General features: G+C 52.6%; 1 protein-coding gene across 4 annotated transcripts in view; it reads right to left on the bottom strand.

The window, feature by feature from the left end:
• The window catches only part of LOC139260126 (E3 ubiquitin-protein ligase BRE1A-like), a 94,477-nt gene that overhangs the window by 21,118 nt on the left and 58,359 nt on the right, over positions 1-15,000 (bottom strand). For all 4 annotated transcript variants that reach the window (XM_070876313.1, XM_070876315.1, XM_070876314.1 and 1 more), the window contains 5 exons: positions 10,169-10,348; positions 8,606-8,741; positions 5,845-6,008; positions 4,328-4,671; positions 431-548 (listed from right to left, as the gene is read on the bottom strand). In XM_070876313.1, the coding sequence (XP_070732414.1) occupies positions 431-548; positions 4,328-4,671; positions 5,845-6,008; positions 8,606-8,741; positions 10,169-10,348 (942 nt within the window). The remainder of the gene's footprint in view (positions 1-430; positions 549-4,327; positions 4,672-5,844; positions 6,009-8,605; positions 8,742-10,168; positions 10,349-15,000) is intronic.

The following is a 15,000-nucleotide window of genomic DNA, read 5'->3' as shown; positions in this document are numbered from 1 at the left end:
ACAAGATCCCTAACAGAGACTCCCTCTTTAAGAAACTTCCTCTTTAAACAGGGTCCCTGACACAGAGACTCCCCCTTTAAACAGGGACCCTGACAGAGAGACTCCCTCTTTAAACAGGGTCCCTGACAGAGAGATTCCCTCTAAACAAACTCCCTCTAAGACACTCCCTCTTTAAACAGGGTCCCTGATGGAGAGACTCCCCCTTTAAACAGGGTCCCTACGTAGAGACTCCCCCTTTAAACAGGGACCCTGGCGGAGAGACTTCCCCTTTAAACAGGGTCCCTACGTAGAGACTCCCTCTTTAAACAGGGACCCTGACAGAGCGATTCCCTCTTTAAACAGGGACCCTGATGGGCTATTGGGTCTGGGGAGCGTTTGCCATTTTTTTACTCTACCCCCCCCCCCCCCCAAATCCGCTCTCTTGCCCTACCTCTGCTTTCGCCCTCTTTTCCGATGCCATCAGCTGCACTTTGTCGCGCTGCTCTTTGGGCGATGAGCGGTACATGTCCAGCAAAAGCTTCATCTCTTTCTGACTCTCCTGAGCTCTCCTGTAGACAAGGAGGGGCGGGGGGGAACGGGGACGGGGGTGGAAAGAGATGGGAGAAAGACCTTGGTTAGACCATGAAGTACTATGCACAGTTCTGGTCTCCATATACTTGGTTAGACCACACTTGGAGCAATGTGCACAGTTCTTACATACAATTTACAGCACAGAAATAGGCCAGTTGGCCCAATTGGTTTGTGTCTGACCCACAGCTTGAGCCTGGAGCAGCTGGAGGGAGTTTTAAACATAAACGAGCTATTACAGGTCCTGTCAAGACTCTGAGCTGGTCAAAGGGAATGGCAGTGGCCACTCTGCCTTCTCCCACGACCCTTCGAGAAGTTAAAATGGAGCAAGGCCCAAGCATCTCTCATCCCCACCCCTCATCACACCTCAGGTCTCCCACCACCTCTCCTAAAGGTGCTGCTCAGTGCCGAGCTTACGGCTCACGTTCCACCGTAGGCAACTAGACCCATTATGTAGAGCCTGATCTTCAGTCGTCTCGGAACCCCTTGCCACTGGACCAACACCTCGCTCTGCTAAGCCCGTGTGGTTGCCGGTGAGCAACGGCCACCCCACGTTAAAAGAACTGACGCACAGACATCTACCACCGTTCAAAATAAAGTTCGGGACCTGGAACGTCAGGACCCTCATGGACAACACCAACAGCGACAGACCGGAACGCCGCACTGCTATCGTTGCCTAGGAACTCAGACGTTTTGTCGTTGACATTACCGCTATAAGTGAGAACCGGCGGGCAGGGGAAGGCCAGCTCAAAGAACAAGGTGGAAAGGCAAATCAGAAGAATGCCGCCACCATGGAGTTGGCTTCGCCATCAAGAATGAGCTGGTGGGCCATTTCAGAGACTCCCCCTGTGGGATAAGCGAACATCTCATGACTGTTCGGCTCACCCTAGCCCGAAACCAGTGCGCCACATGTATTAGCGCGTACGCCCCAACACTCGACGCAACAGATAAGACCAAAGAGGAATTCTACTCCAGCCTCGAACAATCCCTGTCCCAAGTCACTACGGACGACAAGCTGATCCTCCTCGGCGACTTCAACACCAGAGTCGGTAAGGACACAGCCCTCTGGGGAGGCGTGATTGGCAGAGAGTGGGTATGGAAAACCAATTCCAGTGGTACCCTGTTCCTGACAAATGCCTAGAACATGACCTTGTCATCACCAACACCTTGTTCCATCAGAGGGACAAGTACAAGGCATCATGGCAACACCCTCGCTTGAAGCACTGGCATCTGCTTGACTACGTCATCGTCCAAGCGAGGGACCGCAAGGATGTGCGCATCACCCGTGCCATGACAAGAGCCGACGACTGCTGGATGGACCACCGTCTAATCCACTCCGTCATTAACATCAATATAGCCCCAAAATATAGCGACGGTAACAGAAACAATGCCGCAGGAAAGTCAACGCCGGGGCACTCAAAGACCCAGTTAAGAAAGCCCTATGCAGCCAGCGCCTCACTGCCAACCTGGTGACCCTCGATGACCCTGAGACGCAGAGTGCCCACAGCGCCTGGTCTGCCCTCCAGGCCTCCATAACCAGCACCTGCGAAGACACACTCGGTCACTTAACCAGGAAACACCAAGGCTGGTTTGACGAGAACGACCAGGAGATCCAGGAGCTTATAAGCCGCAAACGCAAGGCATTTCTGAACTTAAAGCAACAACCCAATTCGGGAGCTGAAGGCCGAGATCCAACAAAAAACCTGCAACCTAAAGAATAGATGATGGGTGAAGAAAGCACAGGAGATTCAGCAGCTGGCCGACAACCACGACGTACGAGGATTCTTCAGCGCAGTCAAGACCACCTATGGCCCAAGCACCCAAGGCCCCACCGCTGGCCAAGAACAGAGAGGCACGCATTATGGACTTCGAGGTAGTCAGGGCGTGCTGGAAGGAGCACTTCGAAGATCTCCTTAACCGAGACTCTGCCTTCGACGCGAGTGTCCTCGACTCCATCCCGCAGCATGCTACTCACCACCATCTCAGCAATACCCCAACAATGCACGTGGTAGAAAAGGCCACCCGTCAACTAAAGAACAACAGGGTATCAAGAGGAGATGGAATCCCCACCGAGGCACTAAAGTATGGTGGAGAGGCACTATTGGCATGAATGCATGACCTCATCTCTCTTATCTGGAAGGAGGATGCCAGAAGATCTCAGAGATGCCATAATCGTGACCATCTTCAAAAAAGGGGATAAGTCCGACTGCGGTAAATACAGAGGAATCTCACTGCTGTCGGTCACTGGGAAAGTCATCGCAAGAATCCTCCTCAACCAACTTCTCCCTGTGGCTGAAGAGTTCCTCCCAGAGTCACAATGCGGATTTCGTCCACTAAGGGGTACAACGGACATGATCTTCATCATGCGACATCAACAAGAGAAATGCAGGGAACAGTACCAACCCTTGGACATGGCCTTCTTTGACCTCACAAAGACCTTTGACAATGTCAACTGTGAGATACTATGGAACCTCCTCCTCCGTTTCGGCTGCCCTTAAAAGTTTGTCACCATTCTCCGCCTGCTCCACGACGACATGCAAGCCGTGATCCTGACTAACGGATCCACCACAGGCCCAATCCACATCCGGACCGGGGTCAAGCAGGTCTGCGTCATCGCACCAACGCTCTCGTCAATTTTCCTCGCTGCAATGCTCCATCTCACTCTCAACAAGCTGCCCACTGGAGTTGAATTAAACTATCGAACCTGTTCAATCTTCGCTGCCTCCAGGCTAGATCCAAGGTCATCCCATCCTCTGTCGTTGAACTACAGTACGCGGACGACGCTTGCATCTACGCACTTTGAGGCCGAACTCCAAACCATTGTCAATACCTTCACCGAGGCGTACGAAAGCATGGGCCTTACACTAAACATCCGTAAGACAAAGGTCCTCCACCAACCTGACCCTGCCACACAGCACTGCCACCGGTCATCAAAATCCACGGTGCGGCCTTGCACACCGTGGACCATTTTCCATACCTTGGGAGCCGACTATCAGCAAGGGCAGACATTGATGACGATGTCCAACACCGCCTCCAGTGTGCCAATGCAGCCTTCGGTCGCATGAGGAAGAGAGTGTTTGAAGACCAGGACCTCAAATCTGACACCAAGCTTATGGTCTACAGGGCAGTAGTGATACCCGCCCTCCGATATGGCTCAGAAACGTGAACTATATACAGTAGACACCTCAAAACGCTGGAGAAGTACACCAGCGCTACCTCCGCAAGATCTTACACATCCACTGGGAGGACAGATGCACCAACATCAGTGTTCTTGCTCAGGCCAACATCCCCAGCATGGAAGCACTGACCACGCTCGACCAGCTCCGTTGGATAGGCCATATCGTCTGCATGCCCGACACGAGACTTCCTAAGCAAGTGCTCTACTCAGAAGTGCAACATCCCCACTGGTACCTGCGAGTCCCTGGCCAAAGACCGCCCAAAGTGAAGGAAGAGCATCCGGGAGGGCACTGAGCATCTCGAGTCTCGTCGCTGAGAGCATGCAGAACTCAAGCGCAGATAGCGGAAGAAACATGTGGCAAACCAGACTCCCCACCCACCCTTTCCTTCAACCACTATCTGCCCCACTTGTGACAGAGACTGTAATTCCCACATTGGACTGTACAGCCACCTGAGAACTCACTTTTAGAGGAAGCAAGTCTTGCTTGATTTCGAGGGACTGCCTATGATGATGGTGCCTCAGGAGGGGAAAGGTCAGTGCCAGAGAATCCCATGCCCTCCCCCTCAATACCCGTGTACTTACTTCAGTTCCCCTCTCAGCTGTTTGATCATCTCTACTTCCTTCTTCTTGGCATCGTCTGGCTTGCCCCTCTCCTTGTCCTTCTCCGCCTCCTTCTCCCTCCCCTTCTCCCTGGCCCTCTCTTTCTCCTTCTCTCGCCTTTCCCGCTCCCTCTCTTTTTCTTCCTCCTCCTGCTGCTGGTGTTTTCTGGCCTTGGCCACTGCGGCCGCCGCCATCTCCTCTTCTTCCTCCTCTTTTTCCTTCTTGACCCAGGGCTCCTCGGGTTCCTGCTTGACCTCTGAAGGCTCCTCCTTGACCGGCTCGGCGCTGGCTGGAAGCTGCGATCCACTGGGTCCTCGAGAACGGGTCTGGAAGAGAAATAATAAACGGGGGACGGTGTGGACGATTCTGGTCAAAGATGCAAGAGGTTAATGTAAATGTTGGCGGCACTGACACCCTCATCAGCTCCAGGTACACAAGAACGTAGAATTAGGAGCAGGAGTCAGCCATACGGCCCCTCAAGTCTCCTCCACCATTCAATAAGATCATGGCTGATCTTCACCCCAACTCCACTCTCCCACCTGATCCCCATATCCTTCGATTCCCCTAGAGTCCAAAAATCTATCTATCTCAGCCTTGAACATACCCAACAATTCAGCACCCACAGCATTTTGGGAAAGAGAATTCCACAGATTCACAACCCTCTGAGTGAAGAAATTCCTCCTCATCTCGTCTTAAATGCCCACCCCTTATACTGAGACTGTGCCCCCTAGTTCTAAACACTCCAGCCAGGGGAAACAACCTCTCAGCCTCTATCCTGTCAATCCCCTTCAGTATCTTGTATGTTTCAATGAGATCACACCACATTCGCCTAAACTCCAGAGTATAGGCCCAATCTCGACTCAATCTCTCCTCATAGGACAACCCTCTCATCCCAGTGATCAATCTAGTGAACCTTTGTTTCACCACCTCTAGGGCATGTACGTCCTTTCGCAGATAAGGAGACCAAAACTTGCACAGTACTCCAAGTGTGGTCTCATCAAGGCCCTATATAATTGCAGCAAGACTGCTTTATTCTTTTACTGCAACCCCCTTGCAATAAAGGCTAACATACCATTTGCTTTTGTAATTGCTTGCTGTACTTGCATGTTAACTTTCTATGATTCGTGTACAAGGACACCCAGGTCCCACTGAGTACCAACATTTCCTATTTTCCCACCGTATAAAAATATTCTGCTTTTCCATTCTTTCTACCAATATGGATAATTTCACACTTTCCCACATGATACAGTGTCAGGAAAGGACCAGGCTCCATTCCCGGCCTGATCTCACACCCGGTGTGGTACCGAGCCCCACACACAGCAGAAATTTCTCGGCACAGGTACGATGGGCCAAATGGCCTCCTTCTGTGCTGTAAGGTTCTGCGATGAGCCTTTTCCCCCTCCCCTGTCTAGCAGTTCCTTTCGCCACCCTCTCTCCTGGCTCGGATCCCACCGCCTGCCCTCCCTTCACCCCACAGTACCTCCTCGCTCCTCACTCACCATGCCAAGCTCGCTGTGTGACTCCCAGACCTTCCTCCGCACTTTGGCCAGCTCCGTGTGGGTGTCACGCAGTTTCCGCTTGTAACGCTGCACGTCCCCTTTCAACTGGTGGTTGTGGTTCTGGAGGCTGCTGATCAGGTGCCGCATCTCCCGGTTGATGGGCCCTGCAGGATAACAAGTCAGAAGTGTCACGGTTTCCCCATTAGGGCCCCTCGCACTGTGGAGGAGCAAGGGCCTCTAGTGCAGTCCTGAGCCCCACACACACATAACCTCCTTCATCTCTTCCTTCACTCGCTTTCTCCCTCCACGCCCTCCCTTCACCTCCTCTTTCCTCCATTCCCTTTCTCCTCTCTCCTCCTCCTCTTCTTGGAATCATAGAATAGTTACAGCACAGAAGGCAGCCATTCGGCCCGTTGAGCTCATGCCAGCTCTCAGCTAGTCCCACTTACCTGCCCTTTCCCCATAGCCCTACAAATTTTTTTCCTTCAGGTACTGATCCAATTCCCTTTGAAAGCCACAATTGAATCTGCCTCCACCATCCATTCAAGCTGTGTATTCCAGATTCTAAACACTTGCTGCAAAAAAAGTTTTTCAGATGTGGCCTTTGGTTCTTTTGCCAATCACCTTAAATCTGTGTCCCCAGGTTCTCGACCAATGGGAAGTTTCTCTCTATCCACTCTGTCCAGACCCCTCATGATTTTGAACGCTTCTATCAAATCTCCTCTCAACCTTCTCTGCTCCAAGAAGAGAAACCCCAGCTGGTCCAGTCTATCCACATAGCTGAAGTCCCTCATCCCTGGAAACATTCTTGTAAATTTTTTCTGCACCCTCTCGAAGGCCTTCTCATTCTTCCTAAAGTGTGGTGCCCAGAATTGGACACAATACTCCAGTTGAGGCCGAACCAGTTTTTTTCTAAAGGTCATCATAACTTCTTTGCTTTTGTACTCTATGCCTCTATTTATGAAGCCCAGAATTCTGTATGTTTTTTTAACTGCTTTCTCAACCTGCTTTGCCACCTTCAACGATTTGTGCACATATACCCCCAGGTCTCTCTGTTCATGCACCCCTTTTAGAATTGTAACCTTTAGTTTATATTGCCTCTCCTCCCTCTTCCTACCAAAATGTATCACTTCACACTTTTCTGCGTTAAATTTCATCTGCTACGTGTCCGACCATTCCACCAGCCTGTCTATGTCCTCTTGAAGTCTATTCAATATACTTCCAAGTTTTGTGTCATCTGCAAATTTTGAAATTGTGTCCTGTACACACTTGTCATTAATATATATCAAGAAAAGCAGTGGTCCTAGTAACGACCCCTGGGGAACACCACTGTATACCTTCCTCCATTCCAAAAAACAACCGTTCACCGCTACTCTCGGTTTCCTGTCACATAGCCAATTTCATAACCATACTGCCACTGTTCCTTTTATTACATGGGCTTCAACTTTGTTGGCAAGCCTATTATGTGGTACTTTATCAAATGCCTTTTCGAAGTCCATGTACATCATATCAACCGCATTGCCTTCATCAACCTACTCTGTTACCTCATCAAAAAACTCAAATCAAGTTAGTTAACTCGATTTGCCTTTAACAAATTCATGCTGGCTTTCCTTAATTAATCGAGACTTGTCCAAGTGACTATTAATTTTGCCCCTGACCATCATTTCTAAAAGCTTCCCCACTACTGAAGGTAAACTGACTGGCCTGTAGTTGCTGGCTTTATCCTTACACCCTTTTTTGAACAAGGATGTAACATTTGCAATTCTCCAGTCCTCTGGCACCAGCCCCAAGAAGGATTGGAAGATAATGGCCAGTACCTCTGCAATTTCCACCTTCACTACCCTCAGCATCCTAGATTGCATCCTATCTGGTCCTGGTGACTTATCTACTTTAAGTCCAGCCAACTTTTCTAGTACCTCCTCCTCATCAATTTTTCCCCCATACAGTATCTCAACTACCCCCTCGTTCACTGTGACTTTGGCAGCATCTTGTTTTCTTGGTAATGACAAATGCAAAGTACTCATTTAGTGTCTCAGCCATTCCCTCTGCCTCCATGCATAGGTCTCCATTTTGGTCCCTAATTGGCTCCACCCCTCCTCTTACTACCCGTTTACTATTTATATGCCTAGAGAAGAGTTTTGGATTCCCTTTTGTTAGCTGCCAATCTATCCTCATAACCTCTCTTTGCCCCTCTTATTTCATTTTTCTCTTCCCTTCTGAACTTTCTATATTCAGCCTGGTCCTCACTTGTATTCTCAACCTGATATCTGTTATACACCCCCTCTTTCTGCTTCATCTTACTCTCTATCCCTTTTATCATCTGGGGGCGCTAGTTTGGTTGCCCTATGTTTCCTCCTCGTTGGGATGTATCTCGACTGTCACCAAACCATCTCCTCTTTAAAGGCAGCCCACTGCTCGGTTACAGTTTTGTCTGCCAATCCTTGATTCCAATTTACTCAGACCAGATCCATTCTCAACCCAATGAAATTGCCTTCTTCCAAATAAGTACTTTTATTCTAGATTGCTCCCTGTCCTTTTCCATAACTAGTGTAAACCTTATGATACCGTGATCACTGTTCCCTAAATGTTCCCTTATTGACACTTGCTCTGTGTGACCTCACTGTCACTCGCTTCCTCTTCTTCCTTCACTCCCTCTCTCCTCCTCTGCATCCACTCCCTCCTTCTCTCTTCGTCCTTTTACACCACACCCTCCTGCTCCTCTTCCCTCCCTCCTCCTCCACATGCACCCCGAAGTTCTCACCTGCCTGTTCGTTGGCAGCCAATGTTTGCTCGAATTCGATCCGCAGCATTTCGTACTCCTTGCGGACTTGGGCCAAGGTGTCCTCCAGCTGCATCACCTCCGTTCTCAGCTTCTTCTGCAGACCCACCTCATCACCCTGTAACATGGAGAGGAGCTGACAGCACCAGGATCACACATCGACCTCTCACCCCCTCCTCACCAGGGTCACACATCTACCTCTCACTCCCTCCTCACCAGGGTCACACATCGACCTCTTACCCCCTCCCCACCAGGGTCACACACTGACCTCTCACCCATTCCTCACCAGGGTCACACACTGACCTCTTACCCCCTCCTCACCAGGATCACACATCGACCTCTCACCCCCTCCTCACCAGGGTCACACATCGACCTCTTACCCCCTCCTCACCAGGATCACCATCGACTTCTCACCCCCTCCTCACCAGGGTCACACATCGACCTCTTACCCCCTCCTCACCAGGATCACCATCGACTTCTCACCCCCTCCTCACCAGGGTCACACATCGACCTCTTACCCCCTCCTCACCAGGATCACCATCGACTTCTCACCCCCTCCTCACCAGGGTCACACATCGACCTCTCACCCCCTCCTCACCAGGGTCACACATCGGCCTCACCAGGATCACACATCGACCTCTCACCCCCTCCTCACCAGGGTCACACATCGGCCTCACCAGGATCACACATCGACCTCTCACCCCCTCCTCACCAGGGTCACACATCGACCTCTCACCCCCTCCTCACCAGGGTCACACACTGACCTCTTACCCCCTCCTCACCAGGATCACACATCGACTTCTCACCCCCTCCTCACCAGGGTTACATCGACCTCTCACCCCCTCCTCACCAGGGTTACATCGACCTCTCACCCCCTCCTCACCAGAGTCACACATCGGCATCACCAGGATCACACATCGACCTCTCACCCCCTCCTCACCAGGGTCACACATCGGCCTCACCAGGATCACACATCGACCTCTTATCCCCTCCTCACCAGGGTCACACATCGACCTCTCACCCCCTCCTCACCAGGGTCACACTGACCTCTCACCCCCTCCTCACCAGGGTCACACTGACCTCTCACCCCCTCCTCACCAGGGTCACACATCGGCCTCACCAGGATCACACATCGACCTCTTATCCCCTCCTCACCAGGGTCACACATCGACCTCTCACCCCCTCCTCACCAGGGTCACACTGACCTCTCACCCCCTCCTCACCAGGGTCACACTGACCTCTCACCCCCTCCTCACCAGGGTCACACATCGGCCTCACCAGGATCACACATCGACCTCTTATCCCCTCCTCACCAGGGTCACACATCGACCTCTCACCCCCTCCTCACCAGGGTCACACTGACCTCTCACCTCCTCCTCACCAGGGTCACACTGACCTCTCACCTCCTCCTCACCAGGGTCACACACTGAACTCACGAGGGTCACATATCGACTTCCCTCCTCACAAAGGAATCGCAGAGCAGGAAAGCTTAGCCTCCATCCCTGGCTAATCACACATGTTGTGTGGGAAGGGTGCAGGGCTCACCTCCATCTGCTCGATCTGCTGTTGGTGCGTGTTGCGGGTGGCGAACAGCAGGTTGCGCGCATCATCCATCTGGGTCTTGAGTTGCAGGCTCTCGTTGTAAAGCACGGAGAACTGGGACTGGAGGCAGCGGAACTCTGGGGATTCCTTCACCATCTCGTTGGCCAGGCCCTTCAACTCCTCCTGACAGACAAGAACAAGGTTACCCAGAAAATGAGAGAGATGACAGAATGAGAGCGCGAGAGACAAAGAGAGAGAGAGCGAGAGACAAAGAGAGAGAGAGCGAGCGAGAGACAAAGAGAGAGCGAGCGAGAGACAAAGAGAGCGCGAGCGAGAGACAGGGAGCGAGCGAGTGACAGGGAGCGAGCGAGTGACAGGGAGACAGAGAGAGAGCGAGTGACAGAAAACGGGGGTGACAGAGAGAAGGGGTGAGAGAGAGAGCGAGAGACTGAGTGAGAGAGCAAGAGACAGAGAGAGAGAGAGAGAGAAACAGAGAGAGCGAGGGGTAGAGAGCAAGAGCCAGAGTGAGCGTGAAGGAGAGAGACAGAAAGAGCAGAGTGACAGAGAGAGCAAGAGAGAGACAGAGAGAGAGAAAGACAGAGAAAGAGAGAGAGCGAGCAACAGAAAGACTGAGAGACAGAGAAACAAGAGAGAGGGACCGGGAGAGAGAGAGACAGGAAGACTGAGAGACAGAGCGAAAGAGAGAGAGGCAGCGAGAGTGAGCGACAGATAGCGAGAGACAGAGAGCGAGGGACAGAGAGAAGGAGATGGCGAGAGAGTGAGTGCAAGAGAGTGAGAGTCAGAGAGAAAGAGCGAGAGAAACGGTAAGAGTGAGAGGGTCAGAGAGCGAGAGCGACAGAGAGCGAGAGCGACAGTGAGCGAGAGCGACAGAGAGCGAGAGCAAGAGAGATGGAGAGAAAGCGAGAGAGACAGAGAGAGCGAGAGAGACAGAGAGCGAGCGACAGAGAGAGCGAGCGACAGAGAGAGCGAGCGACAGAGAGAGAGCGAGCGACAGAGAGAGAGCGACAGAGAGCGAGCGACAGAGAGCGAGCGACAGAGAGCGAGAGACAGAGAGCGAGAGACAAAGAGCGAGAGACAGAGAGCGAGAGACAGAGAGCGAGAGACAGAGAGCGAGAGACAGAGAGCGAGAGACAGAGAGCGAGAGAGCGAGAGACAGAGACAGAGTCAGATGGAGAGCAAAAGACAGAGGCAGAAGGAGAGCGAAAGACAGAGGCAGCAAAAGACAGAGGGAGCAGACGAAAGAGAGAGAAAGCAAGAGAGAACAAGAGTGACAGAGAGAGCAATTGACAGACAAAGCGAGAGAGAGCGAGAGACAGGGAGAACAAGAGACAGAGAGAGACTGAGAGACAGATAGAAAAACAGAGAGTCAGAGAGCGAGAGAGAGAGACAGGGAGACTGAGAGACAGACAGAGAGAGAGAGAGACAGAGAGAGAGAGAAACAGAGAGAGCGAGAAACAGAGAGAGATAGAGAGAGAGCGAGAGACTGAGACTGAGAGAGGAGAGAGAGAGAGCGAGAGCCTGCGAGAGTGAGAGACAGAGATAGCGAGAGACAGAGAGCATGAGTGAGCGAGAGACAGAGAAGGAGTTGGGGAGAGAGAGTGAGCGCGAGAGAACGAGAGACAGAGAGAAAGAGCGAGAGAAACAGAAAGAGCAAGAGAAACAGATAGAACATGAGCGAGAGAGCAAAAGCGACTGAGAGCGAGAGCGACAGGGAGCGCGAAAGACAGGGAGCGCGAAAGACAGGGAGCGCGAAAGAAAGCGAGCAAAAGAGAGAAGGAGCGAGAGCGAGAGATGGAGAGAGAGAGAGACGGAGAGACGGAGAGGGCGAGAGACAGAGAGCGAGAGAGAAGTAGCGAGAGAGAGGAACAGAGAGAGAGAGAGAGAGAGCGACAGAGAGCGAGAGCTGGAAAGAGCGAGAAAGATAGAGAGCGAGAGAGACAGAGAGAGCGAGAGAGACAGAGAGAGCGAGAGAGACAGAGAGAGCGAGAGAGACAGAGAGAGCGAGAGAGACAGAGAGAGCGAGTGAGACAGAGAGAGCGAGAGAGACAGAGAGAGCGAGTGAGACAGAGAGAGAGCGAGTGAGACAGAGAGAGCGAGAGAGACAGAGAGCGAGACAGCGAGAGCGAGAGAGACAGAGAGAGCGAGAGAGACAGAGAGAGCGAGCGACAGAGAGAGCGAGCGACAGAGAGAGAGCGAGCGACAGAGAGAGAGCGACAGAGAGCGAGCGACAGAGAGCGAGCGACAGAGAGCGAGAGACAGAGAGCGAGAGACAAAGAGTGAGAGACAGAGAGCGAGAGACAGAGAGCGAGAGACAGAGAGCGAGAGACAGAGAGCGAGAGAGCGAGAGACAGAGACAGAGTCAGATGGAGAGCAAAAGACAGAGGCAGAAGGAGAGCGAAAGACAGAGGCAGCAAAAGACAGAGGGAGCAGACGAAAGAGAGAGAAAGCAAGAGAGAACAAGAGTGACAGAGAGAGCAATTGACAGACAAAGCGAGAGAGAGCGAGAGACAGGGAGAACAAGAGACAGAGAGAGACTGAGAGACAGATAGAAAAACAGAGAGTCAGAGAGCGAGAGAGAGAGACAGGGAGACTGAGAGACAGACAGAGAGAGAGAGAGACAGAGAGAGAGAGAAACAGAGAGAGCGAGAAACAGAGAGAGATAGAGAGAGAGCGAGAGACTGAGACTGAGAGAGGAGAGAGAGAGAGCGAGAGCCTGCGAGAGTGAGAGACAGAGATAGCGAGAGACAGAGAGCATGAGTGAGCGAGAGACAGAGAAGGAGTTGGGGAGAGAGAGTGAGCGCGAGAGAACGAGAGACAGAGAGAAAGAGCGAGAGAAACAGAAAGAGCAAGAGAAACAGATAGAACATGAGCGAGAGAGCAAAAGCGACTGAGAGCGAGAGCGACAGGGAGCGCGAAAGACAGGGAGCGCGAAAGACAGGGAGCGCGAAAGAAAGCGAGCAAAAGAGAGAAGGAGCGAGAGCGAGAGATGGAGAGAGAGAGAGACGGAGAGACGGAGAGGGCGAGAGACAGAGAGCGAGAGAGAAGTAGCGAGAGAGAGGAACAGAGAGAGAGAGAGAGAGCGCGACAGAGAGCGAGAGCTGGAAAGAGCGAGAAAGATAGAGAGCGAGAGAGACAGAGAGAGCGAGAGAGACAGAGAGAGCGAGAGAGACAGAGAGAGCGAGAGAGACAGAGAGAGCGAGAGAGACAGAGAGAGCGAGTGAGACAGAGAGAGCGAGAGAGACAGAGAGAGCGAGTGAGACAGAGAGAGAGCGAGTGAGACAGAGAGAGCGAGAGAGACAGAGAGCGAGACAGCGAGAGCGAGAGAGACAGAGAGAGCGAGAGAGACAGAGAGAGCGAGAGAGACAGAGAGAGCGAGAGAGACAGAGAGAGAGCGAGTGAGACAGAGAGAGAGCGAGTGAGACAGAGAGAGAGAGCGAGAGAGACAGAGAGAGCGAGAGAGACTAGAGAGAGCGAGAGAGACAGAGAGAGCGAGCGACAGAGAGAGCGAGCGACAGAGAGAGCGAGCGACAGAGAGAGCGAGCGACAGAGAGAGCGAGCGACAGAGAGAGAGCGACAGAGAGCGAGCGACAGAGAGAGCGAGCGACAGAGAGAGCGAGCGACAGAGAGAGCGAGCGACAGAGAGAGAGCGAGCGACAGAGAGAGCGAGCGACAGAGAGAGCGAGCGACAGAGAGAGCGAGCGACAGAGAGAGCGAGCGACAGAGAGAGAGCGAGCGACAGAGAGAGAGCGACAGAGAGCGAGCGACAGAGAGAGCGAGCGACAGAGAGAGCGAGCGACAGAGAGAGCGAGCGACAGAGAGAGCGAGCGACAGAGAGAGAGCGAGCGACAGAGAGAGAGCGACAGAGAGCGAGCGACAGAGAGAGCGAGCGACAGAGAGAGCGAGCGACAGAGAGAGCGAGCGACAGAGAGAGAGCGACAGAGAGCGAGCGACAGAGAGAGCGAGCGACAGAGAGAGCGAGCGACAGAGAGAGAGCGAGCGACAGAGAGAGAGCGACAGAGAGCGAGCGACAGAGAGAGAGCGAGCGACAGAGAGAGAGCGAGCGAGAGACAGAGAGAGCGAGAGACAGAGTCAGAAGGAGAGCAAAAGACAGAGGCAGAGGGAGAGCGAAAGACAGAGGCAGCGAAAGCGAAAGACAGAGGAAGCGAGAGAGAGAGAAAGCAAGAGAGAGCGAGAGTGACAGAGAGAGCAATTGACAGACAAAGCGAGAGACAGGGAGAGCAAGAGACAGAGACAGACTGAGAGACAGACAGAAAAACAGAGTCAGAGTGCGAGAGAGAGAGACAGGGAGACTGAGAGACAGGGAGACTGAGAGACAGACAGAGAGAGAGAGAGAGACAGAGAGAGAGCGAGTGACAGAGAGAGCGAGCAACAGAGAGAGCGAGCGACAGAGAGCGAGAGACAGAGTCAGAGGGAGAGCAAAAGACAGAGGCAGAGGGAGAGCGAAAGACAGAGGCAGCGAAAGCGAAAGATAGAGGGAGCGAGCGAGAGAGAGAAAGCAAGAGAGAGTGAGAGTGACAGAGAGAGCAATTGACAGACAAAGTGAGAGACAGGGAGAGCAAGAGACAGAGAGAGACTGAGAGACAGACAGAAAAAGTCAGTGAGCGAGAGAGAGAGACAGGGAGACTGAGAGTCAGACAGAGAGAGCGAGACAGAGAGAGAAAGAGAGCGAGAAACAGGGAGAGATAGAGAGAGAGCGAGAGACTGAGACTGTGAAAGAAGAGAGAGCGAGAGCCTGAGCCTGCGAGAGTGAGAGAGAGATAACGAGAGACAGAGAGCATGAGTGAGTGAGAGAC

The sequence above is a fragment of the Pristiophorus japonicus genome, chromosome 3 (genome assembly GCF_044704955.1).
Source record: "Pristiophorus japonicus isolate sPriJap1 chromosome 3, sPriJap1.hap1, whole genome shotgun sequence".
Taxonomy (NCBI): domain Eukaryota; kingdom Metazoa; phylum Chordata; class Chondrichthyes; family Pristiophoridae; genus Pristiophorus; species Pristiophorus japonicus.
This window is presented reverse-complemented; position numbering and strand designations above follow the sequence as displayed.